General features: G+C 45.8%; 2 protein-coding genes across 5 annotated transcripts; one reads left to right on the plus strand and one right to left on the minus strand.

Moving 5' to 3' along the window:
* Positions 1 to 161: 161 nt before the first annotated feature.
* On the minus strand, positions 162 to 1,997 carry MRPL35 (mitochondrial ribosomal protein L35). The gene is made up of 4 exons (XM_065837637.2): positions 1,896 to 1,997; positions 1,605 to 1,782; positions 708 to 852; positions 162 to 489 (listed from the first exon to the last, which is right to left on the minus strand). The coding sequence occupies exons 1-4, from the start codon at positions 1,927 to 1,929 to the stop codon at positions 301 to 303; spliced, it is 546 nt and encodes a 181-aa protein (XP_065693709.1). The 5' UTR covers positions 1,930 to 1,997; the 3' UTR covers positions 162 to 300.
* Positions 1,998 to 2,271: 274 nt separating this feature from the next.
* IMMT (inner membrane mitochondrial protein) lies at positions 2,272 to 26,524 on the plus strand. 4 transcript variants are annotated; one of them, XM_065837634.2, is made up of 15 exons: positions 2,272 to 2,423; positions 9,163 to 9,239; positions 9,663 to 9,852; positions 11,730 to 11,850; positions 12,486 to 12,566; positions 13,637 to 13,738; positions 16,786 to 16,922; positions 17,845 to 17,948; positions 19,397 to 19,532; positions 20,355 to 20,484; positions 21,686 to 21,700; positions 23,141 to 23,364; positions 24,598 to 24,729; positions 25,093 to 25,222; positions 25,567 to 26,524. In XM_065837634.2, exons 1-15 carry the CDS (start codon positions 2,379 to 2,381, stop codon positions 26,172 to 26,174), a joined length of 2,232 nt encoding a protein of 743 aa, XP_065693706.1. In that variant the 5' UTR covers positions 2,272 to 2,378; the 3' UTR covers positions 26,175 to 26,524. The 4 variants fall into 4 exon arrangements, with proteins under 4 accessions (XP_065693706.1, XP_071664564.1, XP_071664565.1 ...); XM_071808463.1 differs by lacking the exon at positions 21,686 to 21,700; XM_071808464.1 differs by lacking the exon at positions 12,486 to 12,566.
* Positions 26,525 to 27,103: the final 579 nt, after the last annotated feature.

Here is a 27,103-nt window from a genome sequence, read left to right on the forward strand (position 1 = left end):
TTTAAACATTTTAATCTGAAATATGTTGAATTGTTCACCTTTAGTGATGTTTAGATTGTATTCATCCACATACTTAATGATCGCAGGAAACCAAAAGATCTCAGAACATGTAGGTGACCAGCATGGCCTCTGCTGAGTGAAATATAAACTGCAGCTCAAGATAATCTTGAACATTCCTTTATTTTGGGTATTGATCCCCATAATTCTGACCAGATGATAGGTATATGTTTATTTAGATAAGTAACAGGTATTACAGATTTACAGTCTAAAATTCAGACCGTACCACACGTACCACCACCTCTACAAATGAAGATTCGTGCGATCGTGATATTTCTGGTAGGGATCATCAACATACCAATTCCTTCTTTTCCAGAAAGAAGTCGTCATTTTATCAAGGAGTTTACACTGCGTTCTAGTGCACAGCACCAGCTCCCTCAAACGCTTCTTCTGGGAAGCCGACTTCTTCCACAGCTTCTTCTTGTAACCAGACTGGCAGAAGAAAATACACAAAAGATAGAGATATATATATATACACAGCAATACTGCTCAGTGAAAAATTCCCCACTTTGACGAAGACAGGAGGCTCTGAAGCTTTTGTTAATTTCCACACTAGCTGCTGCCCTCTAATGGAAGAAAACCACTTAGCCCACTGGCTGTAAAGATGCTTTCATTACAAGAAAAGCCCACAAAAACCAAACAAACCTCACCTGTCTCCTAACCCAAAGGCCATTGTGCAGGCGCAGAAACCGCTCAGTGACGGCTTTCACGGTTTTCCTCTTCCCTTTCCGTAAGCTACAGTAAGTGAGAGTCCTCGCTGGCTGCTGCAGTAGGCTTGGGAGTAGAGCTGTGACACTAAAGAAAAACAAATCCCCAAAAAAAGGAAAAAATAGGAGAGAAGCATCTTTTTCTAAAAGTAATCACTGGGTTTTTCATGTAAACTGAAATGAGAAGTGGCTGTGACTTGTCAGAAGGTTGTCAAGAGCTCATCTAACATGACAGCATGCCACTTAACCACAGTGCTGAATTCTAGACAAAACTCATCTCCATGCTGTTATTCCACACAAACCAGCTCTTTCATCTAGTGAAAGAAGTTAAACGCTCAAGGGCAACACTTGCTGTTACCAGCATTCAGAAATTACTTTTAAAATATTGATGCCCAGCAAGAGAAACAGTGCTGATTGTTAACAACATGGTTTTTTGTAAAGCTTATTTCGCTAAAGTGTATTCCATTTTGCCACCTGCCTAGGGCATTATTGACAGAATTGGGAGACTCAGGGCTAACACAGAGTAAAAAGCAGCCTGAGAGGTTTCTCAGGTGATGAGGTTTATATAAATCACAGACTGGTTGGGGTTGAAGGGACCTCTGGAGATCATCCAGTCCAACCCACCTGCTAAAGCAGGTTCACCAGAGCAGATCACACAGGAAGGTGTCCAGGCGGGTTTGAATGTCTCCAGAGAAGGAGACTCCACAGCCTCTCTGGGCAGCCTGGTCCAGGCTCTGGCACCTCAACGTAAAGAAGTTTCTCCTCATGTTTAGATGGAACGTCCTGTGCAATTTTCCTTTTAAGCTCTTTTTCTACAAGGAGAAGCGGCACAGGCGGTACCTGCTAAGGATGGAGGTGTCGCCTCCACCGGGCGGGTTCCCCGGGAGCAGCCGCGGTTTCCACAGCGGGGCCGCCGTCGGTGCCCGCACTTGGCCGACGCCTCGGGCGGCGAGACCGGAGAGAGCGCGTCCCGTGGCGGGGCAGCGAGCGGCCCAGGGGGCCCAGCGGCCCAGGATCCCTGCGGAGAGACCGACAGAGCCTGAGGAGACGCCCCGCGGCACCGCCCGGTGCCGCCATTTGGCAGGCAGCGCCCCCGGCCCGACATGGCGCCCGCGTCCCCCGCGCACCGACCCGCCACAGCCCCGCGCACCGCCGCAGCCGCCATGTCCCCACGCTACGGTGGCCGGCGAAGGTCACGCTGCGCCGAGGGCGGAGCGGCGCCGGGCCCCGCCCAGCGGAGCGCTGCTTGTGGCCGCTTCGGGCCGCCGCGTACTCGCTGCCGGGTACGCCTCATAGCCAGTGATAACCGGTGGCAACCGCTTCCCAGGGAGCTCTGCACGGACCCAGCGGGGCGGCCCCAGGAACGATCCGGGCGCATGTGCCACCGGGGCCGCCTCCTGTCAGGGACACACGCCGGGATGTGACATTTGCATACGCCCCGCTCCGCGTCCCTGATTGGACGTATCCCCCGTCACTCTGCGTAACGGAAGCTCTGGCGGCCGCGCGCATGCGCGTTGTGCTTTACTCGCGCCGTGGGGGGGCGGAGACGGGCGGCGTTGGGAGTTACCGCGCACGGCGCCTTCCTGCAGCCCGCCCGGCCGCCGGTCCGAGGCCATGCTGCGGGCGTGTCACCGAGCGGGGCTCGCTGTGGCCGTGCAGGTGAGTAGGGCGGCGCGCAGCCCCGGGGGAAGCCCCGCGGGCCGTCCCCACTGTCACCTGTTCTCTGGTCGGTGAGGCCGGGCCGGGCCTGCTGGCGGGACGAGCGGGGCCAGCGGGGGTGGGCAGGGGCTGCGGGGCGCGGCGCGTCCTCTAATCGCGGCTCCGGCTTTTCTGAATGACTCTGCACGCGCGGGCCGCGATTGGCTGCTGCGCTGTTGAGGGGCAGCCGCGAGCGCCAACGGGTCGCTCGGGCGGGCGGGGGCTGTACGCCAGTGTGCCGCGTGTACTACGAGTCCCGGCGTGCAGCGCGCCAGCCCCGCGCGAAGCAGAGGGGCGCGCCGCCCGCAAGGCATGCCGGGACTTGTAGTCCTTGTCGGGTCTCGCCGTGCGTGGTGGCACCGGCAGGAGCGGGCGGGGCGTGCCGCGGTGCGTGTTGGGGGCTGTAGTCTCCCCTTCGCCATTGCCGTACCGGGCCCGCTGCAGCCTCTCCCGCCCGTCACGGCCTTGAGGCAGCGCCGGGGAGCGGCGGCCGCAGCCTCGAGGGGCGGCAGGGCCCGGCGGTGCCACACGGTCGGCCGGCTCCTCGGCGGTGGGGAGGGCGGGCCCACTCACCGGCGGGAAGGACGTGACCTTGTCTTACCCGCCGCGGCCTCCCTCGGTCCCTCACTGCCCCGGTCCCTCACAGCCCATCCCCGCTCTGCCCCCGACCGTACTGTTCCTGGCAGGGGACCCGGTGCTCAGGGTGATGAGCAGTGTCACCCACCAGGTGTGCGGGGCCTGTGGAACCCAGTGCCTGTCACAGGGATCCCTCCGTCCTCACAGCCAGGCACATGAGGAGAGAATATACAAAAGACCTTTGCCCTTCCTCAGCAGCAGAGATGAGGGTGATTATACACTGCAGAGCTTGTGTAAAGCGGTCAGCCAACTTTAAGAAGCTACAAGGGTTTACAGGTGAGGGTGATTGCTCTACTGAGGCCGCAGTTTGTAGATCAGGTCACAGAATCAATGTTAGGGAATGAGACTTTGGAAGCTCATCCAGTCCAATCCCTCGCCGGAGCAGGAACAGATGAGGTTACACAGGAAGGTGTGCAGGCAGGTCTTGAATGCCTCCAGAGTAGGAGACTCCACAACCCCCCTGGGCAGCCTGGGCCAGGCTCTGTCACCCTCACTGTGAAGAAGTTTCTTCTCAAATTTAAATGAAACCTCTTGTGTTCCAGTTTATACCCATTGCCCCTTGTCCTGTCATTGGTTGTCACCGAGAAGAGCCTGGCTCCATCCTCCTGACACTCAGCCTTTACATATTTATAAACATTAATTAGGTCACCCCACAGTCTCCTCCAAGCTAAAGAGCCCCAGCTCCCTCAGCCTTTCCTCATGCTCTACTCCATCATCTTCATTGCCCTGCGCTGGACTCTCTCAAGCAGTTCCCTGTCCTTGTTGAACTGGGGGGCCCAACTGAGGTGTCTGCTTAACAGTAACAACATCTGATTCCATCACCACCAACCTTTTCCACCACGGCAGCTGGTCTTTGCTGCTTTATAAGGCTGGAGGATTCTCCAGACCAGGTCATCTGATGCCCACGGAAATAGGGCTCTGGGTTTACAGGAAGGTCGGAGCTGAGAAGACAAACCCCAGGCATTCACAGATGTTTATCTCTTTGGGCTCTGTGCATGTATTCAGTCTTGAAAAGAACGTGGGTGGAATGGCTGCGCAGCGCTGGAAGAGCCACTTTGTGCTTTGCAGCTTGGAAATGTGCCTGCGGTCTGTAAACATTTGGTGCAAGAACTGTCCAAACACAGAGGTGCCACAGCATTCGAGGTTGTTTTCTGTACCTTTCCTGGTTGTTTCCTTCCTTCAAAAAATAACTTCTTTTTAAATTTTTCTTCATTTCCTAATGAGACCAAGTACAACAGAGGTGTAATTTGGATAGCAATAGTGTGTTTGTAGTGAAACAGTTTTTTTTTCTGCGTTTTGCTTCTTTTTATTCACATTACAGGGAAGCTTTGTCTTGTACTGTGGTATATATATGTGTGAAAACAGTTGCTGGTCCCATGGACTTTCAGCAACTAAAACTTGAATGCTGCCAGGCCTGGAAGGGACAGCAAGGTGGAGACACCAGGATGTCCCATCTGGTCATGCTGGCTTGGGACAGTGTCCTCGCTGGTCAGGGAATACGTTCAACAGACCCGTTCCTGCCGGAGCAACCATGTTGGTTTATTCTCTGCTCTGGCTGTGGTGACCCCCAGGCAGCCACAATGACGCGATTTTCACATCTTCTTATCCATCTTCTGTTTTCTTCTCTTTACTACGCTGTCTGCACTTTAGTCCATCCTTTTTGACACAAGACTCGGTGTGTCTCGTGTGCTGTTTATGAGTTTCTCTCGCCCTGCTCTGTTTGCTAAAGACCTGATCGTGGCATTATCAAAGAGTGAGTGACAGCACCTCGCTGTTACCTTGCTGTTCAGCTAGGAAAACCTGATTGTTTTGCTTTGATAGAGCCAAAAATTATATGTGTGTATTTGTTTTTTTAATATTAGGAGTGGCAAATTTCAACAGTTTATTTTTTAAGGATGGAAATAAACCCTTTTTGCTTATATGATGTACAGAAGCTGGCAGTGAGGCAAGTCTGCTTCTATTTGTTTTGATTTTAAGATGCTCCTTTACAGGTTGAAAAGAGTCTGGTTGTCTCAGCAGAGCTGGAGCTGGTCAGGCCCATGGGGTGACAGGTCCGTGATGGTGCTGGGTTGTGTGAGTGGGCTGAAAGAGCCAGAGCGTGGCCGGGTTTGAGGACAGCAAAGGAACTGCTGCTCCCCAAGGCTGGAGCAGCGTGAAGGTCTAAGTGTGGAAAATCCCAGCAGAGAACTCGTGGTGGAGACTGGGAGAAGCCTGGAGAAGTTTTAACCTTCCCTCTTACTGTTAGCTCTGTGTGTGGGGGATTAGCGAGTTTATTAACGAGTAAAATGAAGTTGTGGCTGTGGGAAAAGTGGATCTTCATCACAGCAATTTCATAAATGTTTGCAGCTACATGTGCAGCACTGCAGAAAAACCGCCTCCCTTATTTGGAATATTTCTGTAGTTTTCTTTGAAAAGAAACAGGGCTTTTAATAAAAAGTTACAGTATTTGGCAGAAGCCTTGAATTATGGCAAATTAATTTGTGTTCTGTGCTCAGATATCCTCATTACACCTAACCTCCATCATAACGAAGACGTGCTTCCCCTGAAGCTTCTTCTTTGCTCTTGCTGTTTAAATACACACATCCCAATTTGCAGAAAACCGGACGTGTCTCACAAGCTTCGTTCTGTGCAAATTCTGGGTCAAAATGCCTGGTGACAAGGAGAGGATGAGCTAGGGCAGCGTGAACGCCAAGGATGGCGTGTCCTGGGTCTGGTTGTTTGAAATTACCCATGAATTATATGCCTGCAAGGCAGAGTTTATTTTTTTAATGATGTTCTGCCATGCTGTGCTCTACCTGAGCTCTTTGCCTCCTCTTATGGAGAACATCGAACACTGGATTTATTTGGGCTCTTAATATTAACCAGAGCGAAGGCGTGATGTGCCCTGCAAAGTGTATAATAGTAGATAATGAATGTCAAATAATAAGGATTTAAGAAGTTAGGTGAAACAAATAGCACATGGAACTGTGGGAGGTGGAGGAGGCAGAAACAGCAAGTGCTACTCTGCTCTGACCACAGTGACCTGTGACGCTTTACCCCAAGGGTTTTCTGTCTTCTCTTCTGCAGGACAGCAAGTGGTTTATTTCTGCCTTTTACAGGGTGTAGTGACATCTGTGTGATCTATTTCTTCCGAATCGTTTGAGGCATTATTGTAAATAACAGGGGTCTAAAACAATGATCAGCTTATGCAAGTTATGCAAAGGAGAGATTAGAAACTACCTGTTACAGTGATACAGCAAATACAAGCAAGATTATTATGACAGCCGAAAGAGAGCAATGCTTCTTTAAAAAAATATATTTTTAAGAAATCAGTGATTTTTGGAGGTAGTAGTGTATTTATATTTGAAGGAGGAAAATCAGGCTTGGGCTTCTGTTCATAAGACATTAATACCTAAAGATTTGTGGTTGTTGTTCCCCTGGCCAGCAGTGAGAGTGTCTGTTTGTTGCAGCACCTTGAAGGAATGAGTTGGTGGAGATTTGTTTTGGTTTTAGTCATCGCTCTCGTTGCTGTGTGTGCACTAGTGTGAGTCTGACAGTGTAGACTGAGCACCCGTGTTTGCGTTATTCTCATCTTGATGAACAAAAACGAGGATTTGGCTAATCCTAGAGCAGCCCAGCTTGGATGGGACCTCGAAAGATCATAGAATCACAGAAGAATTTGGGTTGGAAGGGACCTTCAAAGCTCATCCAGTGCCACCCCTGCCATGAGCAGGGACATCTTCACCAGCTCAGGTTGCTCAGAGCCCCGTCCAGCCTGGCCTGGGATGTCTCCAGGGATGGGGCATCCACCACCTCCCTGGGCAACCCGGGACAGTGTTTCACCATCCTCAGGGGCAAAAATCTCTTCCTCATGTCTGTCCTGAATCTTCCCTCTTTTAGGTTAAAACCATCACCCCTTGTCCTTTCGCAACAGGCCCTGCTAAAAAGTCTGCCCTCATCTTTTTATTGGCCTCTTTTAAGTACAGAAAGGCCGCAATAAGGTCTCCCCGGAGCCTTCTCTTCTCCAGCTGAACACCCCAACTCTCTCAGCTTGTCCTCCCAGCAGAGCTGTTCCAGCCTTGAATCATCTTGGTGACCTCCTGTGGACCCCCTGCAACAGCTCATCTGGTCCATAGAGCATCTAGACCAAAACCAAAAATCCCACAAAAAAACCCCTCCTGATGTCCAAAGCACAAATGCTGAACAATAAGAAGAAGTTTTCTTTCAGAATCCACCAGCTGCCTGTTTCCAAACGCCAGGGCAGATGTGTTTACCGAAGGTGGGAAAACTCTCTGTGTATGGTGTTATTTGCCATTGGTAGGCGTGAGGAGGGTCTGTAGCTGACATGAAAAGGGAAATACCAGCCCAGGTACCGAGGTTACAGTTGTGGCAGCCACCAGCATCTCCTCGAAGGCAAGTCCAGCCTGAACATGGGCGAGTCAGTTGCTGTAAGCTCCCTCTTGCCGTGGCGTGGCGTGGAACAACCTCCATAAAACCTGGCGAGGGCCTTGGGAGCAAGGGTTTATTTCCAGGGGAGCATTAGGCAAAATAACGTGCACCCAGAGTGTTGAAAGGGACTGAAATTGAGCTGATCAACACAAAGTAACTTTATTTTTTCCCTCCCTCATTTTATTGGGTTGAGCTGTACGCATAATGCTCAAATATTTTGCTCATCCTGTGCTTCATGGTGTAATAGCATCCTGTCAAGACACAGAAGTGTGTCCAGCAGTCAATTATGAAATTATTTAAGAGGCTTTTATTAGTGAAGTGCCCCTTGAAAGAGCTGGTGAAGCCTCAGTGTATGCTTCTGGGGCAATCAAGTCTGATCATCAAAAACATCACAGAGTATACATTCAATGCCAGGCTGGACGGGGCTCTGAGCAACCTGAGCTGGTGAAGATGTCCCTGCTCATGGCAGGGGTGGCACTGATGAGCTTTGAAGGTCCCTTCCAACCCAAACTATTTGATGATTCTGTATTTATTATTTTGTCTCTTGTTCTGTCCATCATGAACCAGAAAATCAACCACAGAGCACAGTGAGAGCTCATGAAGGCCTTGGGGGTAAGAAGAACACGTTTCCTGTTGCTGCACACGTGCTCCTGTTACTAATTAAATATTTTGGCTGCTGTTCTGGAAAGAATAAGAATTTGGTGTTCCTGCCTTTCCTCTCTACGCTGTTGGACAAAGATGGGACCTAAACCACAGGATTTGTGCTTGTTACATATTGCCATATGCCAAAGGAAATAGAAAACTTGTCTTTTGGGACTATGCTGTGGTGAAGCATCTTCCAATTTTCTTTTTTCTTCTTTACAGAAAAAAATAGTAGTTGCCCAAAATATCTCAGCTCTGGGAAAAGTTCCTTTTGTGGCTTGCACTCTGATTTCCCATGTGTTCTGTATTCTTCTCTTAGCAATTTATGTGTGGGAGAAAAAAATACCTGAGAGGGACAGAGTTTTGGATTCTGTGGGCTGGAGTCGCTCAACCTGTCTTTCTAGTAAATCTTAATTTTCAGCTAAAGTATAAAGATGATAAAAATCTTGGGTAATGTGGTTTTTGTTAAGTAGGATATAATGAAATATCACTCTTCATGTGGTAATTTAATTTATATTATAATCCAGTGTCTCTTGGGCTGGAAGCTCAAGGAGAACTGCTCGTATGTTGTCAGAAATGAGAAGTTTTAAGTATTTAAACAGCTGTTGTTGTCTTTTGTGCTGCTCCCAGCTGGGCTGTTCTAGCGCACGAGATTGTTGAAGAGGCTCTGAACTAACCCAGTTATCCTGCCTGACCGGGAGATAGGGACTAGAAATAGGCACAATAAACGCAAAAATAAGCTGGTTTGGGTTTGGTTTTTTTTTTTAATAATTTTTCAAAATGCTTAATTTCTTAAAATGCCCTTAACTTGCAAGCTGCACATGAGAAAACTCTTCTTTGTTTAGGAAAAACAGATTCCAGTGCTAGTGCTGGGTCCTTCTCTTTGTTGGGCATGCAACACATGACGATGGAGCAAACCCGTCCTGTGCTGCTGAGATGAAGAGATGTTTCAATGTGCTCACTGCTTAACTCTCGCCTTCTCCTCCCCTTGCAGAACAGCCGGTGTGGGAGAGCGTCACTCCGTCCCTTACGACTGTGCCGGGGATATGCCACCCCCTCGGGAGAGCCTGGGTACGTAGGAGCTGTTGGAGGGTGGAATTGGCTCTTCTGTTGGTTGAGCAAGAGGGAATCTGCTCCTTGGTTCCACATGAGAGCAAATCAGTAATGGTGGGATTCTTTTTGTTGTTGAGTAACTCTTATTCTCATGGGTTTGTATGTTCCATGCTTGATTCAGTCAGATTTAAATGGAGCTAATCAAGATGATGAGTATTTAGAAGGAAGGTTGTGTGTTGCCATTTTATCTTTGGGTCAGTCATGAACCAGTACAGCACCAGAGCCTCACTGGTGCTCTAAGTGATTTAAAGTGGGTGCTGGGTTTGTTGTGAGGTTTCTGGAACACAGTGGTTCTCCCCAGCTGTATAAAGCCTTGCAAACCCTTAGATGTTTGTCATATAATACAATTTGTATAATTTTCACTCTTCTTTCCTCCCTTAGCGTTTCTGTAGGCAAAATCATCGGTGGAAGTGTCCTGTTTGTGGGGGGAGGAGTAGGTGGAACCATCCTGTACGCCAGCTATGATCCGCAGTTCCGGGAGAGCGTGGAGAAGGCCGTGCCCTACTCGGATAAACTCTTTGAGATGGCACTTGGTCCTGCACCTTATAGCGCACCGATGCCAAAGAAACCGGTAAGTGCTTCCCATTCACCCCCACTCTTTCATCCTCTCCCCTCTCCCCTCTCCCCTCTCCCCTCTCCCCTCTCCCCTCTCCCCTCTCCCCTCTCCCCTCTCCCCTCTCCCCTCTCCCCTCTCCCCTCTCCCCTCTCCCCTCTCCCCTCTCCCCTCTCCCCTCTCCCCTCTCCCCTCTCCCCTCTCCCCAATTCTGATTAATTTGCTGTGTGCTAAGAATTTAAGAATTTTAAAGAATTCTTAAATTAAAAATGTTTCAGAATTATGAATGGAGGTACTACTTGGTGCCGCGTAACAGCGCTCATGTACATTTCCCATTATGATCTTGTGATTGTGGTCTGTGGGTTGTAAAACTTATTTACAGTAAAATCATCTACTAGGATCCTAACTAAATAGCTGCTCTGCTTATAGTCAGAAATAAACTGGGGAGAGAGGTGACATGATAGAATTTAACTATTTTATCAGGGTGTAATTAGTGATGTAGCAGGATTAGAAAACGGTTAGGCTAAGATGAAGCTATTTTGAAGAGGACCGAGAACATTTTTGAATGAATGAAGATTTGAATGCATAATCATCAGGCACTGAAATCTTAACAGCACAACCCTGCAGAAGGGAAAACCCCATACAGCCTTCAGCACAGCTCTGGAAATGGAATCTGGAAGTTTCTCTCTTCCTGCATCTGAAAGCAAATGCTTCCCAGTTATCCAAGAATGCTGAAAAGCTGCTATATGGCTGTGGTTGTCCTGAGCTTTCAGGAGCCATCTGACCTTCAAGAAACCCAGAATATTTTTATTTGGAGTTTAAGAAAGTTGTTCTTAATGAATGGGAGAATATCAGTTAACCAAAACTGTCTCTTCTGGTTTTCGCTTCACTTGATTTGTGACCATCTAAGTTCTTACTGCCTCCCAGGCACTAGTGAATTTTGCAAAACAGACCAGTCAGACAGCAAAGTTAAATTATCTCCTGCCCAGTCATGGCTCTAACTCTTGTGCCTTTGCATGATGGATATGAAAGGATTAATAACAGAAAATCTCACAATACTCTGCGCTCGAGTAAGTGTTTGTCTGCCCCAAACACCAGCATCTGAATCCTTTCAAAGGGAAATCACGTAACTGATTCTTCCATGCCTGTCAACCCCTCACCGTGCCTGTAGCATCTTCTGCACAGTGATATCTGTAAGAAAATCACATTTGTTCTTTATGCATTCACATGTCTTTAAAACAATTATATATTTTTTCAACTACAACTTGAAAAGGAGTTGCCTAGAAGCTGGATGGGAGGAGTGACTCCCCTAAGTGTTGGTGAACAAAAAAGTACCATTGAGAGAGCCAGTTTGTGGAGCAGTTACCCAAAAAACTGAAGCTGGGTAGAGAAGACCGATGGTCTGACTTGGTTTGACAATAAATCGTCAAGAGGTTTGAAATAAAAAGTGTCAACTGAATGAATTTAAGATATCCCTGTATGGACTAAATAATGTCCAAGGAGAAATAATCAAAATCTGCTTTCTGGAATTGTTTCAGACCTTTATAGACTTGTGGGTTTTATAGTTTCTGTGTTATCTGTTATCTGTCAAAACACTCAGAAGTGTTTGGAATTTTGGGGGCACAAAACTATTTGCTTTTTATGCATACCTTAATAAATATTTGTAGGGAAAATGCCACTACTACACCTTTGGTTTTGGAGAGGTGAAAATTGTAAAGATACCTTCTAAATTAAAAATCAAGGTAAAAGATTATGTGGTCTTGCTGCTGTTTTCATGCGTACCTTGAAGTTTAGATTTATGATACAGTCATCTGGACGTGAAAATGTTCTTTTCTGTTAGACACAGTGAGACACAGGCTGTTTGGCAAACTGATCATATTTCTTATTTTTTGAAGATACAGCAAGGTCCACTGAAGATCTCATCTGTAGCAGAAGTAATGAAGGAGTCTAAACAGCCCGTTACCAAATCCCAGATGAGCAAAACAGAAGCTGTTGCTCCTTCAGAGGAAAAAGAAGGTAACTTTACAGAATGTCACGTAGAGAGAAGTAAAAGGCTTAGTGATCTCTGACATCGTACATCCTAGGGTAAATTAAAACAGTCCTGTGGAGTGGTTGAGGATGAGAATGTTATAATTTCTTAGGATTTATGTCATTTTATTTTCAGTCATGAGAAAATTTGTCTAAAATAGCTTTAGCTATTTTTCTGGCTATTATTTTTGGAAACTTATTTACCTTATAGAATATTTGGCATCTGACACAAACAATGATTAACCCGCGCAGTTGAGATATGAGTCCCAGCAGGAAGAGCACTTTAGGTGCTGCACTCTGAGGCCATTTACCTCTTCTTCGTGCAAGCGCAAGAAGCTTAATTTTGGATAATTGCTGGCCTACTCTAAAGCCAGATCAAATGGAACTGGTTTAGAGAGGAGCAGTTGTGACATCTTTTAACATTTATCTCTCATAGCTGTGTGTGTATGTGTAAATAACACCTCGTTGCTCTTTGTCCAGGAAACTATATTTTTCTGGAAATAACAATTTCCATGTCCAAATAATATGTTTCTACACAGGAAAATAATGAAGTCTTTTATCCCTGTTCTTACATTATAGCTCATATATACTAACTGCCTTTGTTCTATAACTGTACTTACCAGCGGGCAAGGCTGCGGCACAGATCATCTCTGCAACAGGTGTAGCTGTGTCGGTGCCAGCGCCAGGAATACAGACTGGAGAAGGTGAAAAAGATCATATGAATACAATGAATTAAAAGAAAATCCTGTAGCTTTGAGTGCATAAATTCTTACTTCTGTGTTGGTATTTGTCACTTTTTAAAGGCGTGATTCTTTGTGCCTTTTGCAGAAGAAAACTTCCGTTGTCTGTAAATAGGTTTTTAACATATGAAGAAGCTGAGATTGATGCCTGGGGCAGGTGCAGGGTGAGCACAAGAGGAAAGCCTGACTTGGTGCTGGACTGGAACGTGCACAGTCCAGTTTGCCTCCGCTCTTTGCGGCTTTCTGGTTGCTGTTCTTAAAAGCCTGTCTGCCCAGGGCCAAGTGAAGAAACTGCATTTATTGTTTAACTCAACAAGAAGCACTTCTTTGTGATAGTTTCTTTCAGATGAGAATCTATTCATTTCTTTATGTATGCACACATTTCATAAAAAGAATGCCAGCAGTAAGTAAATACGTTATTCTGAGTTAGCATCAGCTTTATTAAAAGGTAACCTGATGAGTTTTGTTGCAGCATGAGGCTGAGAGCTGAGAGATCTTAGTTCAGATGCAGACTTGCTGTTGGTCTTGAGAGAATTTCTGAGGTCAATACTCACTCTTACAGACGTTTTAAGCAGCCTTAGGGTATGGAATAGAGTATAATTGGGATTCACCACAGCTCCCTCCCTAATCTTCCCTTTGGCTGGACTTCCCAAGCATGCCAAAAGAGAACCGCAAAAAAATAAGTACAGACATTCACTTAAAATTTAAACTTGGCTCCATAAGTATTTTCCAGTTCTTGCTTTGCCTTTCATTTCTGAATGTTGTATATTTTTGTTACTACACAACATAAAGTCTACAGATGCACGTGAGGTATCCGTGCTACTGTTTTTAATTTTAAGAAGGTTTGAGACTGGTAGTTATGGATATAAAAAAAACGTGAGGCAGTTTCAGCATGGCTTCATACAGAAGTTAGGTCTTAAAAAGTAATATCAACTATAAAAATCAGTTTTGAAAAGAGAGTTACTTCCCTACAAGTAATCTCTGTATTAATTTGGACTTTCTACTACAAAGTTTTAACTCTTTTTACTGAATAGGTAAAGAACACGAAGGTTCCCAGGCTATAAAAGAACGGTCACCAGAAGAAGTTGCAGCCCGGCTTGCCCAGCAAGACAAAGAGGAGCAGGAGAAGATATCGGGTAAGTCCAGATTGATGGTTTCCAATACATGGCAGAAGAATTGTTGGACTGTACTGGCTTTCGAGTTCTAAGTTGCTTACACATCTCTTTGTTGTTGTCCTTGTGTTGTGTTGGCACAATAACTGCTGTTGAAGCTTTTTCAACCCACTAAGAAATAACTGATAGTCAGAGAATGATGGAAAATTTGGGGTTGAAATGGATGCTGAAGGTCTGTAGTCTACTCATTGCTTCTTATGATGGAGAACTCGATACATCCAATTAATTTCCCTTGGCACTTGGATCTACTGCCTCTTGCCTTTTTTCTGGGCACCTCTGAGAAGCCTGGATCAGTCTCTAACACTCTTTGAGCTGTGGCAGGCGTTACTTGAACACTCCTTTGGCTTCTCTTCTTTAGGTCAGAACAAGCCCAGACCCCTCAGCCTCTCACCTGTCACGTGCTCCCATCCCCACAACCATCTTCGTACTTCTCCAGCGTTCACTCCCTGGTTTTTTTGGGTCTTTCTTACCTTGAGGCTCTCAAAATGAGATGCTATGTTCCAGATGTCATCTTGTAGATGCCGATCAGAGGGAAACCATTCCTTCACTTCATCTGTGGCATGTGCTGTTGACTTGTGCTTGGGTTGCCATCTGTGATCCCCAGCTCCTTGGCTGCAGACATGCTGCCTCAACATGTTGGGTGGTGATTCGGGGATGGTGTGTCAAGACAACTGTGAGGAGTTGCCTGTAGGTTCTGGGTTGGGAACTATGACAATTCCGTGTTTGGGTTCTAACTTGGGCCTGTTAATGCAGCTGCATTACTGAGAGGTGGTCTGGCTTTTCCTCTGTCCCAAAACTCATGTCCCCCTTGTGTGTCTTGCCAAAAAAAAAAGAGCTTTGCCTCTCCCCTCACCCCCACTTAGTTTATTGGACTCATAGAATGTCCTGAGTTGGAAGGGACCCACAAGGATCATTGAGTCCAACTCCTGTCCCTGCATGTGACAACCCCACAGTTCACACCGTGTGTCTGAGGGTGTTGTCCAGTCTCTTCTTGAACAGTCAGGCTTGGGGCTGTGACACCTCCCTGGGGAGCCTGTTCCAGTGTCCAGCACCCTCTGAGTGAAGAACCTTTTCCTAATGTCCAACCTAAACCTCCCCTGACACATCTTCCTGCCATTCCCTCTTTCTGCCAATCCTTAGATTTTAAATACAGCAGTTTAGATTTTAAATACTTCTGGGCCGTTGTTTAGTCTTGGTTTGGTTGCAACATGATTGTTTAAATCAGGATCTTGGTTTAAATTGGGGTCCTTTCCTAGCTTGCCTTGGGGAAAGCCCAAAAAATAGAGAAATCTTTTTTTGTAGATGGTGTTTTGCTGTTCAAGATGTCCAGGCAATCTGTAGCCAGCTACCTTGACACTTCCCTTCTGAAAGCAAGCCCACCTCAAGCTGCAGATTCAAAAGGTTCCATGTTGTCCTCCAGCTGGTGTTGATGAGGACAAAAAAATGGAGGGTGTTGAAGGGTCACTTGTGACACGACGCAGTGCAGGGACAGCCAACTGCAGTAGATCTGCGACCTTCTGTGCTTACGGAAGGAGTTTTGAGGGTGGGTAGACTCGAGGCATTGACTGCAGGATGCTGAACAGAAACTGTGTTTTAAGTAAGTGAAAGTTTATTGTTATCATAATTCTAAACAGTGAAAATAGGAATGAAAGGGAGTTTAATGGTACTGAGGCCACATACTGGATGTGCTTCAACCTGTTTGTCGGAGCTACGGCCTTTCTATCAACTGGGATGTTCAGCCTGGAGAACAAGAGGGTGAGGGGAGACCTTCTCACTGTCTGCAACTGCCTGAAAGGAGGTTGTAGCATGGAGGGTGTTGGTCTCTTCTTCCAAGTAACAAGCGATAGGACGAGAGGAAATGGCCTCAAGTTGCACCAGGGGAGGTTTAGATTGGATATTAGGAAAAAATTCTTAATGGAAAGGGTTGTCAGGCACTGGAACAGACTGCCCATGGAAGTGGCTGAGTCACTATCCCTGGAGGGGTTTAAAATACACATAGATGAGGTTCTTAGGGACATGGTTTAGTGCCAGAGGTAGGTTATGGTTGGACTCGATGATCCTGAGGGTCTCTTCCAGCCAAAACGATTCTCTTTTTGCATGGCAAGGGCTGATGGTGGAAGTGGCGCTGGTGCAGCGTGCTGCTTCTGATCTGACCTTTCCCACCACTGTGCATTTCAAACGAGATCTTGGCAGATGTGTCGACCACACGCAGACTTTCCTCTGAGCACCTTGGTCCTCAGCCAAAGCCCGAGCCCTGGGCTGTTATTGCACAGGAGGGATGAGAAAGATGTACAAGCCTGGACTTAGTGGGCTTGGAGCAGACTGGTTGTGCTCTGCTGCTGCTCTTGCCCAGAGCTTTGTGTGGTGTGGAAGAGCAACACCAACAGAAACAAGAGGTTTGGTATTAGCTGTTTGCTTCGTACAGTGACTTTCATGCAATTGAAGAAGTTGAAATGTTACACTGAAAAAATGCTGAGGAATATTTCCTGGAAAGGTGGTAACTTAGGAATAAATGCCTGACTCCTGAAAAGCAGACATTGCTCACTCTGATTAACCATTCTGGTTTGGTTCCTGCTTGAATAATTAATAGCTCATTTGTGCTTCTGTACCAACAGGAATAGGTGGTTGAGTCTACCACCTTCTAGGCTAGGAAGGATAACTCTGCATTTGGGACATATCTTTCTTGTGGTAAATAGGAAAATTTCCTGGTTTCCTCTTAATAACCATTGTAACAAATGAAGATGGAAAATACCTGTTGGTTTAACTGCACCCCCGTGCAGAAATGCAGTAAAGGACTTCACTGAGTCACTTTACTGCTGTGAGTGCAGACTCAACAGGAGCGTGTTGTGCTGACTTTTCTTCTTCTGTTGGCTGCAGCGTCGCTCCCAAACCAACCAACTCTTCTGGGTCATAAAAAATAACATCAGGAGATGTGGAGGATATAATGTGTCATTTTACTGACTCTAAGACTCTTTCTAGTTTAATTCAGTTAATTAATGTTTTTTTTCCAGCCCTTGCAGCAACTCTAGAAGCAGCCCTGAGCACAGCAACTCGTGTGACCCTTCAGGCGATCACTGCCCAGGAATCTGCTGTGCAAGCAGTGAATGCCCATTCGCAGATACTCAAGGAGGCCATGGACAATTCTGAGGTAAACTGGACAAACAGGGACTTTAAAAAATTATTTATTGTGTTCAGCAAAACTTTTCATTTCACAATTACAGCTGGAAGCTTTTCTTGCGATGGCTTTACTTTTATCACAACTAATCTTTCCCCTTGTGAAATGTTGTGTAGTTGAATAACACAGTGGATTTGCTTTTGAATTTTGTTCTTTTTTCCCCAACTCCTTTACTTCTCTTTTGCAGGAAGTTAATACATTGGCAGTCTTCACATTGTATTACAATTCCCAAACCCATTTTTTACCTAGATCTCATTAGGGTATCATACTGCCCACCCTATAATTTCTTTGAACCATTCCCTTTGGCAAAATCTTCTGGTTGGATTGTTCATTTTGTGTCTGGAAACGAGCAAGGCATGCACAAGCAATACCAGCTTGTGCTTCTAGTGTGTTAATACTGGAGTTTGTGTGGAACCGCTGCTTCCTATTCAGTTCTGGAGCAGACAATATGATCTAGTGGTTAATCAAGCAAACGGGGCATATGGGCAACTAAACAAACGCTTGGGATTTTAAGCTTAAGTAGTAAGTTTATTTAAAATTGAGCAACTTTAAAGTATAACGGTACTTTAAAATTGCTTGTAAACTTAATACTTGAAGTGTTACTTAAATACATGTAGAGGTTTCCTTCCAAATTTTGTGACACCACACAGCGATCCTCAAACAAGCTCTTCTGTGTGGACAAATGGCTGTTGCCATTAAGATTAAGAACCAAACAAAACCAAAATATTGGAAGAGAAAAATAATTCATAAAACTTCTAGCTGTGCTGTTGGTAAAACATAAACATGTTGCTCAGTTTGAGTGAAGTGAATGTAGCAACTTCTTAGTCTTTACAGGCTTTGTTGTGTTTTTATTTCCTGATTGTGATGACCCTAATTAGGCATCTGTGCTTCTTAGGCTGCTGGGGAGAAAAAGTCATCCCAGTGGCGCACGGTGGAGGAGGCGCTGAAGGATCGGAGGAGAGCGGTGGATGAAGCCGCCGATGCCCTTCTGAAAGCCAAGTGAGCTGCTTGTTTTGAGGGTTAATTGAATTAATATCGCCCACGCGAGGGCTGGCAGACACTCAGTAGTTTCTAGAAAGCGTGCATTCACCCGTGTTCACGTGAAACTGAAGTGTTTGTGCCACATCCAAAGAAGTCACATATACTAATGGATATTTTAATTTGCAGCGTGTACATCTTAGGTGCCTTAGGTGCTGTACCAAAGAGTCTGAAACAATCCTATTTTTAAGAACTTGTTTATCTCCATAGTATTTATATATAGTGTTGGTAAGTTTAAGCAAGAGTTAAAAAAAATCCATTTTTAGTATTATTTTTGGATAATATTGTCAATATTAAACCTATTGTAAGGACACCATGACTATACTCTCTGTGTATTAAATTGGTAACATCAGCAACTTCTTTTACTTGTATTGAAAAATTAAACCTTACAGCATCGTTTGGCAGTTCCGTGTGTCAGCAGAGTTGCTTTTAAGGTTGGATTTTTATTAAGCACATCTAAGAAAAACCTCAATTCTGAAAAGGAGCACTGCTCGCAGCCCAAGGTTCCGCATGAACCGCGCAGATGTGCATAGAGTGTGCAGCAAAAATAAGATGACAGACAAATATCTCCAAGTTGCCCTTGTTAATGAGGGTAGAAGTAAATCTGGAATCCTTTGCTGCTGCTGAGGCTGAGGGGGCAGCAGCCTCCTTGTAGTTGCACGGTTGCCATTTCAGTTATAAACTTCTATTACCTTTGAAGTTGCTGTGCTGACTGAAAATGGTTCAGAGGTGTAACTGAGGTTTCAAAGAGTAAACCAAAGGTAACGCAAACCCCAGATGCGCCAGCTTTCATTCTCTACTGCTCTATTGGATGCCTTTGCCCTTGTTTATTTTAAAACTTGCTCCTTATTCCAATGACGTCATTAGAAACCTCCGTTGGTTTGAATGGATTTGGAAAATGAATGCTTGTTCACTTTTTCTTTGATTTCCAATTATGCTAGGGGAGATCAGTTCTTTCTCAATTATAAAGAAATTATAAATCTATCTTTACAGAGCTCTATAAATTTTCTCCCATCCTCACTTATCTCCACCAGTCACCATGTCCAAAACTCTCTGCAAGTGTAAACCACCTGTATTAAAAATGTTTCCTTGATACTCTGTGTGATGGAGATTCTGCCTTCTGACACTAACTTAGCTTTACTAATACTAACTCCTTTCTTTCATCTTCCCCTTCCACCTAAGCCTTGAGTACTAATCGTACTGTAAATAATTCTCATTTTACATGGAACAGACACACTGACATCTTTAGATTTCAAGCACCTTAGTCACAGAGCTGGAAGATGGGAAGCACCTGTAGACTTATCCAGTAGTTCTTCCTATAAATGCAGATGGCATCAAGTAAATATTTATTTGCGGTAATGTCATAAGACCTATTGTGAGTTCTAATCAGCAGCTGCTTCTCTTTTCAGAGAAGAGTTAGAGAAGATGAAAGGTGTAATCGAGAATGCCAAGAAGTCTCAGATCACGGGAGCCAAATCTCACATTGTCACTGCAGAAGAAAATCTTCATCATTTGTTAGTTGACTTGGACAACGTCGTGAAAAAGGTGACACTTCCACAGAGTGTTTGTATAGTATTTGTACAAATAGTTGCCCTTAGAGTAAGGAGGACCCGGCAGCCCACGCAGACTTCCTGTTTCCAAACTCTCTGTGGCAGGTTAAATATTTTAAAAGTGTAAATTCCGTCCCTTTTAAGCTAGACTCAGTCTTTGAGCTGATTATGCTACCAGTAATCAGACATGCCAAGATCTTTGTGAGAACTTGAGTTCTGTCCTGAAAGAGTCTCCGGGCAGCTTCATTGGTGTCTGTCCTTCCTGTGTGTGACGGGTAATGCCAAGAGGAGTGTAGCACAAGGTCAGGGAGGAGCAGGGGCAATGTGTGCTAATGACTCACTGCGTAAATCACTTTACAGCTCAGAAGATGGGGGAAGAACTGTAAAGATGAAATTTATCTCCCTTGGCAGGACAGTTGAAAATTCACCAGGAGCGTTTTGAGTAATTTAGCCTAATAATGAGAACATCAGAACTTACTGAGAGGAGGGGCAGCTGCCACAACAGGAGTTATTAGGCCTATGTGACAGCTGCAAGCAGAGAAAAAGAGCTAGAGATCTTCAAAGATATTAACTGAATTTAAGATACTCTTTTGGTCCTGTCTAGGCTACAGACTATCTAGTTACAGTCTGTGGATGAGGCAAAATGGATTAGTGGTAGTTCCAGCAAATAATTCTATACGAGAGGTTTGATTTCACAGGGTGAGGTTTTTTCTCCCCAAAGTGAGTTTGCTTTGGTTGATCCAGGGGGTTACATTATCTGCCTCTAACTCAGGGCCTGCCTTTAAAAATAAACTGATGTCCTTTTGGTTTGTTACAGGTTCAGGCAGCGCAAACTGAGGCCAAGATCGTAGCTCAGTATCATGAGCTTGTGGCTACAGCTAGAGAAGAGTTTCAGCGAGAGCTCGACAGCATCACCCCCGATGTGCAGCCCGGCTGGAAGGGGCTCAGTAAGTCTCCGATTTCAGGGTCACTTGGGGCCTGTGACACATCACTCGCTTTGGTTCGTGGTGTTCCTGTAACTACAGCCACCGAATTGCATGTCCAGCATCCTGATTTATTGTTTGGTTGGTTTGAAGTGAAAATTAATTCACATTTGAAATAAGTAACCTAAAAGCATGTGTTATGAAGAGGCTTAATTCCGGAAACTGCTTGTGCTGTACTGGGAGTTTCAGAAAATGTCATTGTTGTGTGATAAGTATCATGGTTGTTTAAACATCTCTTCCCTCCCCTGGTGTTCCCAGCAGCCAGCCAGGTCACTCCAGCTTTGGATCAAATCAAGTCCTTGTCTGGTTGGCTCTCCGATTATAGGGTTTATCATAAACCTTTATTACAGAGCGATAAAGAACTCCCTGAATTTCTCTGGATCATCACTGAAATGACAGATACACTGAAAGAATTCATTGTTCATACCTTACCTACCCCAGTGTATGTTATTTCTAAATTAAATCAACGTGGTAACTTACCGCAAACAATACAGGATGCTGCACCGAAGTAGTGAATCGACATCTTATGCTTTGTTGATGCAATTCTTTGCCTGAAGTCTGAAATCTCATGAGCTGCTTTTCCGTGGGCAGGATAAAGGGAGAACATCTTGGGTTTTGCGCCTGCTGTGCTTTCACGGGAGGGATGGGAATCCCCCGGTAGCTTCTGCACACTCAGTTTCATAGTGGTGTGATCTACTGAAGCACATGGGACTGATCTGTTAAGAGTCTGTGACTTTCGCTGCCTCTTGGGAATTTGTTTCTTAACCAACTGCTTCTGATTTAGAAGAATCTCAAAGTGTCAGACTAAAATTTCCTGTGTCCTGTTGTACTTTTCTGCCTCAAGTTTGTCTTCCTTGCTCTGGCTAAACTTCAACATCAACCTGTGGGCTTCCAGCGGTGATTTTAAGAGGCTGGGATGTTCTGTGCTTCATCTTGCCTGTAACACAAAGAGACACTTATATGTGACATTCTGTTCTTCCTAAATTCCTAAAGACTTGGGCTCATGTTTAAGGCACTGTAGATAACAAGCTCTTAGTTTTCTGTTTCTGTTTCTATTTTCTGTATTTCTATAACAAGCTCTTAGTTTTCTATTTCACTTTTGCATGACTGACTTGCTGTAGTGAACGTGCATTAACTTTTCCAACCTCTTCTCTTTCTGTTGCAGAGGTAACTGACTTAGGTGAGTTCCTGTCACTTGTCCTGCTCTTGTGAATGTCATCTCTTCTCTGTTCTTTCTGATGTTTGTCTGGTACATCACTTTAAATTACCAGCAGTATCAACAAAGGCGTGTTCCTAAAACACTTTGGGATCCTTTCCACTCGTTTTGCACATCTAGCTTAAACCACAAACTACTTGTCTAGCAGCACTTCCAACTGGGTGTGACTGTTTGGTTGAGAAAGCCAGGTTTAAATTTTCTTTGTGAATTTAAGCTGGTCGATACCTGCTGCTGAGGTTCCAGTGAGAAACAGCTTTGCCTGGTTCCAGTTACACCGTGTGAGGACGTTTGTCCCCACGCAGACCCACGGTCCTGGCTCCAGAGCGGTGCTGGAAGCGCCAGCTCCTGCCAATGCTGCTGAAACCTCTGCCTGAAACCGAAACCAGATTCACTTAATTTGAACTTGTCATGCCTCTCCAAATTTGATCTTCATGATTGATTCTAGCAATATTGATTATCAACAATTTGATTCTGAGGTCCATTATTATTTATTTTTCCCTTCTGATCAAAGAAACCTTCTAAAGCTGGAGTGCAGTAGAACCCCGTTCTGTTTGTAACAGTGTTAAGCTGAACAGCTGAGCTTAGTGGTGCTGGACACTCGTCCCACTGCTCCGAGCCCTCCTGCCCAGCCCTTTCTCCAGCACTCACCAGCAGGACGGCTGAAGGGCTGTGGAATTGCACTTGCTTTATTTAGACCCTGGTTTTCCAAGTTCGCCGTCAGCCAGAGCAAAACGAGCTGCAGCGTTTTACAGAGTCTGTGCCATTCTCAGGTCACCAAGCGCTGCAGGCGTAGCGTGTGTCATCCTCCAGCAGAAAAATAGCAGAAGTTGTAGTTGTGACCCCTGCTGCTCTTGGGAGTAGCCAAGCCCACAAGGTACAAAATTGGCGTAAGAAATGTGATTGTTGCTCTGGAGGACTGTTGAAGAGAGAAGGTAATTCTGGCTGTCTCTCACGGTGACTTCGGTGTTCTCAGGATCAGGTTTCCGTAAGCGAGTACCCAGCAGGAGGTATCGGTCAGCCCTGGGGTTTTATGTGTCCTGCTGCTCTGTCTGCTGTCACAGGGGAAAATATGTGGAGGTGTAAAGAAAAAGATGGATTGAGTTGTTGGAATTCTCCCCTAATTGAGCATGGATACAGGAGTGTAAATAAGAGCTGTGAATCACTTCAGAGACACTATGATAATTTCTGTTACAGCGATAGAAAGCACTTGCTTGTCGGTGTGGCTCAGAAAGCAATACCGGGTGGGTGTCAGCACAGCTCAAGGGCTTGAAGTGCTGAGAAACTGTCCATAAAACACGCTTATTGGTCAAGCATGAGGAGCCTTGGGGTGCTCGAGTGGGAGGCGGGCGAGCAGCGCGGTGACTTTTCACTGCAGACCTCCCTAGCGCCCCGTGTTTTCTGTAGCCGACCAGTTATCGACGGACGACTTAAATTCCCTTATCGCACACGCCCATCGTCGCATCGACCAGTTAAACAAGGAGCTGGCGGAGCAGCGAGTGAGGGAACAGCAGCACATCGAGACAGCCCTGGAGAAGCAGAAGCTTGAAGATAAAAAGGCATTTGAGGCGGCCGTGGCCAAAGCGCTGGAGCATCACAGAAGTGAGATTGCAACAGAGCAGGAGAAGAAGGTAAAGTGGTGGTAACAGACCTGGTTGAATCTCTGGCTCAAAAAGGAGGCAGGAGAGTTAGAGGGAAGTACACAGGAGAGCAACTGGGATGTTAGGAGCGATGGGAGAGTTCAGATGGGGTGACCCTCAGGCTAACGGTGGGAAGGAGATGTTGGGCAAAGAAACTTCTGCAACGTTAGAAGGTAAAATCATCCAGCTAAAGAGGGAAGGACTTTTTGATGGTACCTGTCTGCTGGGATTCCTGGGTCAGAGGAAATGTTTGACCTGACCCAGTGTGGCCACCTGAAGGTTATGCAGCCCCTCCAGGAGGCACCTCTGCGTTCTTCCACTTTGCGAGGGGTTTGGGATTTGATTTCTTTCAAAAGGACTAGGAAAACTCGGGCTTTTAATGCTGTGTTGGACGTGAAGCCACATATAACTTACAAATTTAGGAAACTGGGCACTGGAGGTTTTATCTTTTGAGATACCGTATTGCAGGCAGACACTTGTGCCAAATAGCGCTGCCTTTTTCACATACATACATCTGAAAATGAGATTAAACACTGGCCGTTAGTTGAGAAGTTGCATTGACATGAGGGAAACTAAGGATTTCACCTATAGCCTGTTAGTTCAAAGCGTTTCAGTAACAGGTGTTAATTTAGAGCTCTTTGAAAAGGTTGTCTGAACTGTCATCTGTGCATTTAGTAAAAGGTTGGAAATGACACAATCCTCTAAAAAACCTCATAAAACCAAAAAGCTGTTCAACTGCTCTTAAATAAACCTGCACTGTGCTCCCTTGTGCTAACCTGCGCTCTCCTAAGTGGCTGTTTTAGACAAGATCAGGTTAAAAAGGATATTACTGTTTCATTACTGTGTCCAACTCGGACAGTATCACAGCATGTAGGGAAAAGGTGAAGTACATTTTGTTTGAAAGCTGGTTTATAAACACCAGAGTGATTAGTTTGTCGTATTACTCTATCTTTTCCATAGTATTTTGATAAATGCATGAAGTGCCCGGTGAGTGTAACCACAAGTTTCTGGCGCTGGGGGGGGGTGAAGATGTTTTTTCAAGTCTTTAGGAACAGGCTCAGTTATAAAAACAGACCTGAACAGTTTTTTAAAATGAAACATGGGCTCTTTCAAGGCCTCTTTGATGAAATGTGCCCTGAGGTGCTCGCTGATGGATGACAAACTAACAGTGTGTGACAAACAGTTGGACAATAGAGGTGTAATAACAGCCGCTGGTGCGTGTAGGTGGAAGAAGTGCGAGAGGTGATGGAGGGGGAAATGCGGACCCAGCTCCGGCGCCAGGCTGCTGCCCACACCGACCACCTGAGGGACGTCCTGAAGATCCAGGAGCAGGAACTGAAGGAGGAATTTGAGCAGGTACATGAGAAACACCCCCAGGGGAATCTGGGCGATGTTTAAACCCTTGCAAAGCAAGAGGTGAGTCCTGAACCGTCTAACAGAAGGCTGAGCTGCTCCTCTTCCAGAGATGAAATAAAATACCTGAACAGTGTAGGTTTTATTCAGACTTCTCTTAAAAGCTTTTCCTATAGGCAAGGAATTTTTAACAGTTCCAAGTGCAGTAACAGTGAAATTCACCCTAATAAGGCTTAATACTGGTATATTGTATTTACTATCTGCATTGTCCCTAGCAATAACAAGATTTACAGACACATATATTAAAAATAAGGTAAATAGAACTAAACAGCCGTTTGGTCTGATGTGTGTATCTTGCTTTTTCAGAACTTATCGGAGAAGCTCAGCGAACAGGAAATGCAGTTCAGACGCCTTACTCAGGAACAGCTCGACAACTTCACGCTGGATATAAACACCGCGTACGCCCGACTGAAAGGAATCGAGCAGGCAGTGGAGAGTGAGCACTGAAATCCCTTTTCTTTAAGGACTAAAGTCACAGTTCCCCAGAGGCCCCTTGCCCAGACCTGGGTGCCTAAACCCAGGCTTAGGCACATAGGGCTTATGCACAGAGGCCTTAGGCAATTAGGCACACGGGCCTGGGTTTGCCAGCAAATCACAGCTGCATGAGTCCAAAGCTGTTCTCTTGATCTGCACCTAAATTGTAGAGCAGATTTACTTTAAGGTCAAGTGCTGAGGGGGTGGCTGCTTTTGAAAGCAGTTTTGACGAGGGGTGGCTTTTGCTGCTTGTGTTCTAAACTCTGTGCACTCCCAGCTGAGCCCCTTCTTGCCTTATTTTTGCAGGTCACGCCGTAGCAGAAGAGGAAGCCAGAAAGGCCCATCAGCTCTGGCTTTCTGTAGAAGCGCTTAAATATTGCATGAAAACAGCCTCTGGGGATAGTCCGACGGAGCCGCTGGAGAGCGCGGTGAAGGCCATCAAAGCCAGCTGCTCCGACAACGCCTTCACAGAAGCCTTAACAGCAGCTCTGCCGCCGGAGTCCCTGACGCGGGGAGTGTACAGCGAGGAGGCGCTCAGAGCGCGCTTCTACACAGTCCAAAAACTGGCCAAAAGAGTGGCTATGATCGATGAAACCAGAAACAGCTTGTACCAATATTTCCTGTCCTACCTGCAGTCGCTGCTTGTGTTTCACCCTCAACAGCTGAAGCCACCGGCCGAGCTGAGCGCCGACGACCTCGATACATTTAAATTACTGTCTTATGCGTCCTATTGCATCGAACACGGAGATCTGGAGCTGGCGGCTAAATTTGTCAACCAGTTAAGAGGAGAGTCGAGGCGAGTGGCACACGACTGGCTGACCGAAGCGCGAATGACCCTGGAAACAAAACAAATTGTGGATATCCTGACAGCGTACGCCAGCGCCGTGGGGTTGGGAACAACTCAGGTGCAGTGAGGTAGGGCTGTAGTTTCGGAGGCAGTTCCACAATCGTTTGTGCTGGAAAGAAAAATCCTTGGATCTCCCGAGGGTTACAAAGCAAGCTCTTGGAGGGGCGGGAAGCGTTACATCCAAGCACGGGTATCATCTTGTTTACTTGCACTGTATTTAACTTCACCACCTTGTTGTATTTGTGTTGGGTTTGAGTTATCATGACAACCAACTTCAGGAAGCTTCTGTACAATTTGTGTAACGTTTCTGTTTCCCCATCTTACCAAGTGGGCTTGTGATCCAACCAAAATAACGTTTGTAACCTACCATTAATCATTTGCCACTTTGTCAGCTGAATAAAACAAGACTTCAACCACTTTCTCCTGTTCTGTCTTGTTTAAAAAAATCAAACGCAGTTGGGCAGTACAGAACAGTGTTTCTCCAGGACCTGAGGAAGACAGAACTTCTGTTTCGCTCCTTTCAAGGAGCAAGAATTCATTGATGTGATCAATGTGTCTATTTGTTAATTTGTACAGCTGTAAAAAAAGAAATCCAGGTATGAGTCCAAGTTTAAGTAGACATAACTTAGGCTGTTCTGGTGGATTCCTACCCTTGCACGTTTCTTCTTTGGTTCAGCCATGAGAACTCACATAAAGACTCTTTCCTTCTCCTACTGTTCCCAGCTTTCTCACCACCAGTGAGGACAGATGATCAAACTTAATACCCACTTGCTGAACTGAGTAACTGAGGCTTTTTCTCCTTACTGAACTAGTTTTAAGTTGTCAGTACAATAAGGCAAAGAGCATCTCCCTGCTCCTGAGCCCTTCATCTATTCCATAACCTGTACTACTCACCCAGTCCTGAACAGGCAGGTTTGCTCTCTGGAGCAAATATCGCCACCAACGAGCTTTACTGCGGCCTTCTGCATCAACTTCTGCAGCAACAGCAACACTTTG

Source organism: Patagioenas fasciata, chromosome 4 (assembly GCF_037038585.1).
Source record: "Patagioenas fasciata isolate bPatFas1 chromosome 4, bPatFas1.hap1, whole genome shotgun sequence".
NCBI classification, from domain to species: Eukaryota; Metazoa; Chordata; class Aves; order Columbiformes; family Columbidae; genus Patagioenas; species Patagioenas fasciata.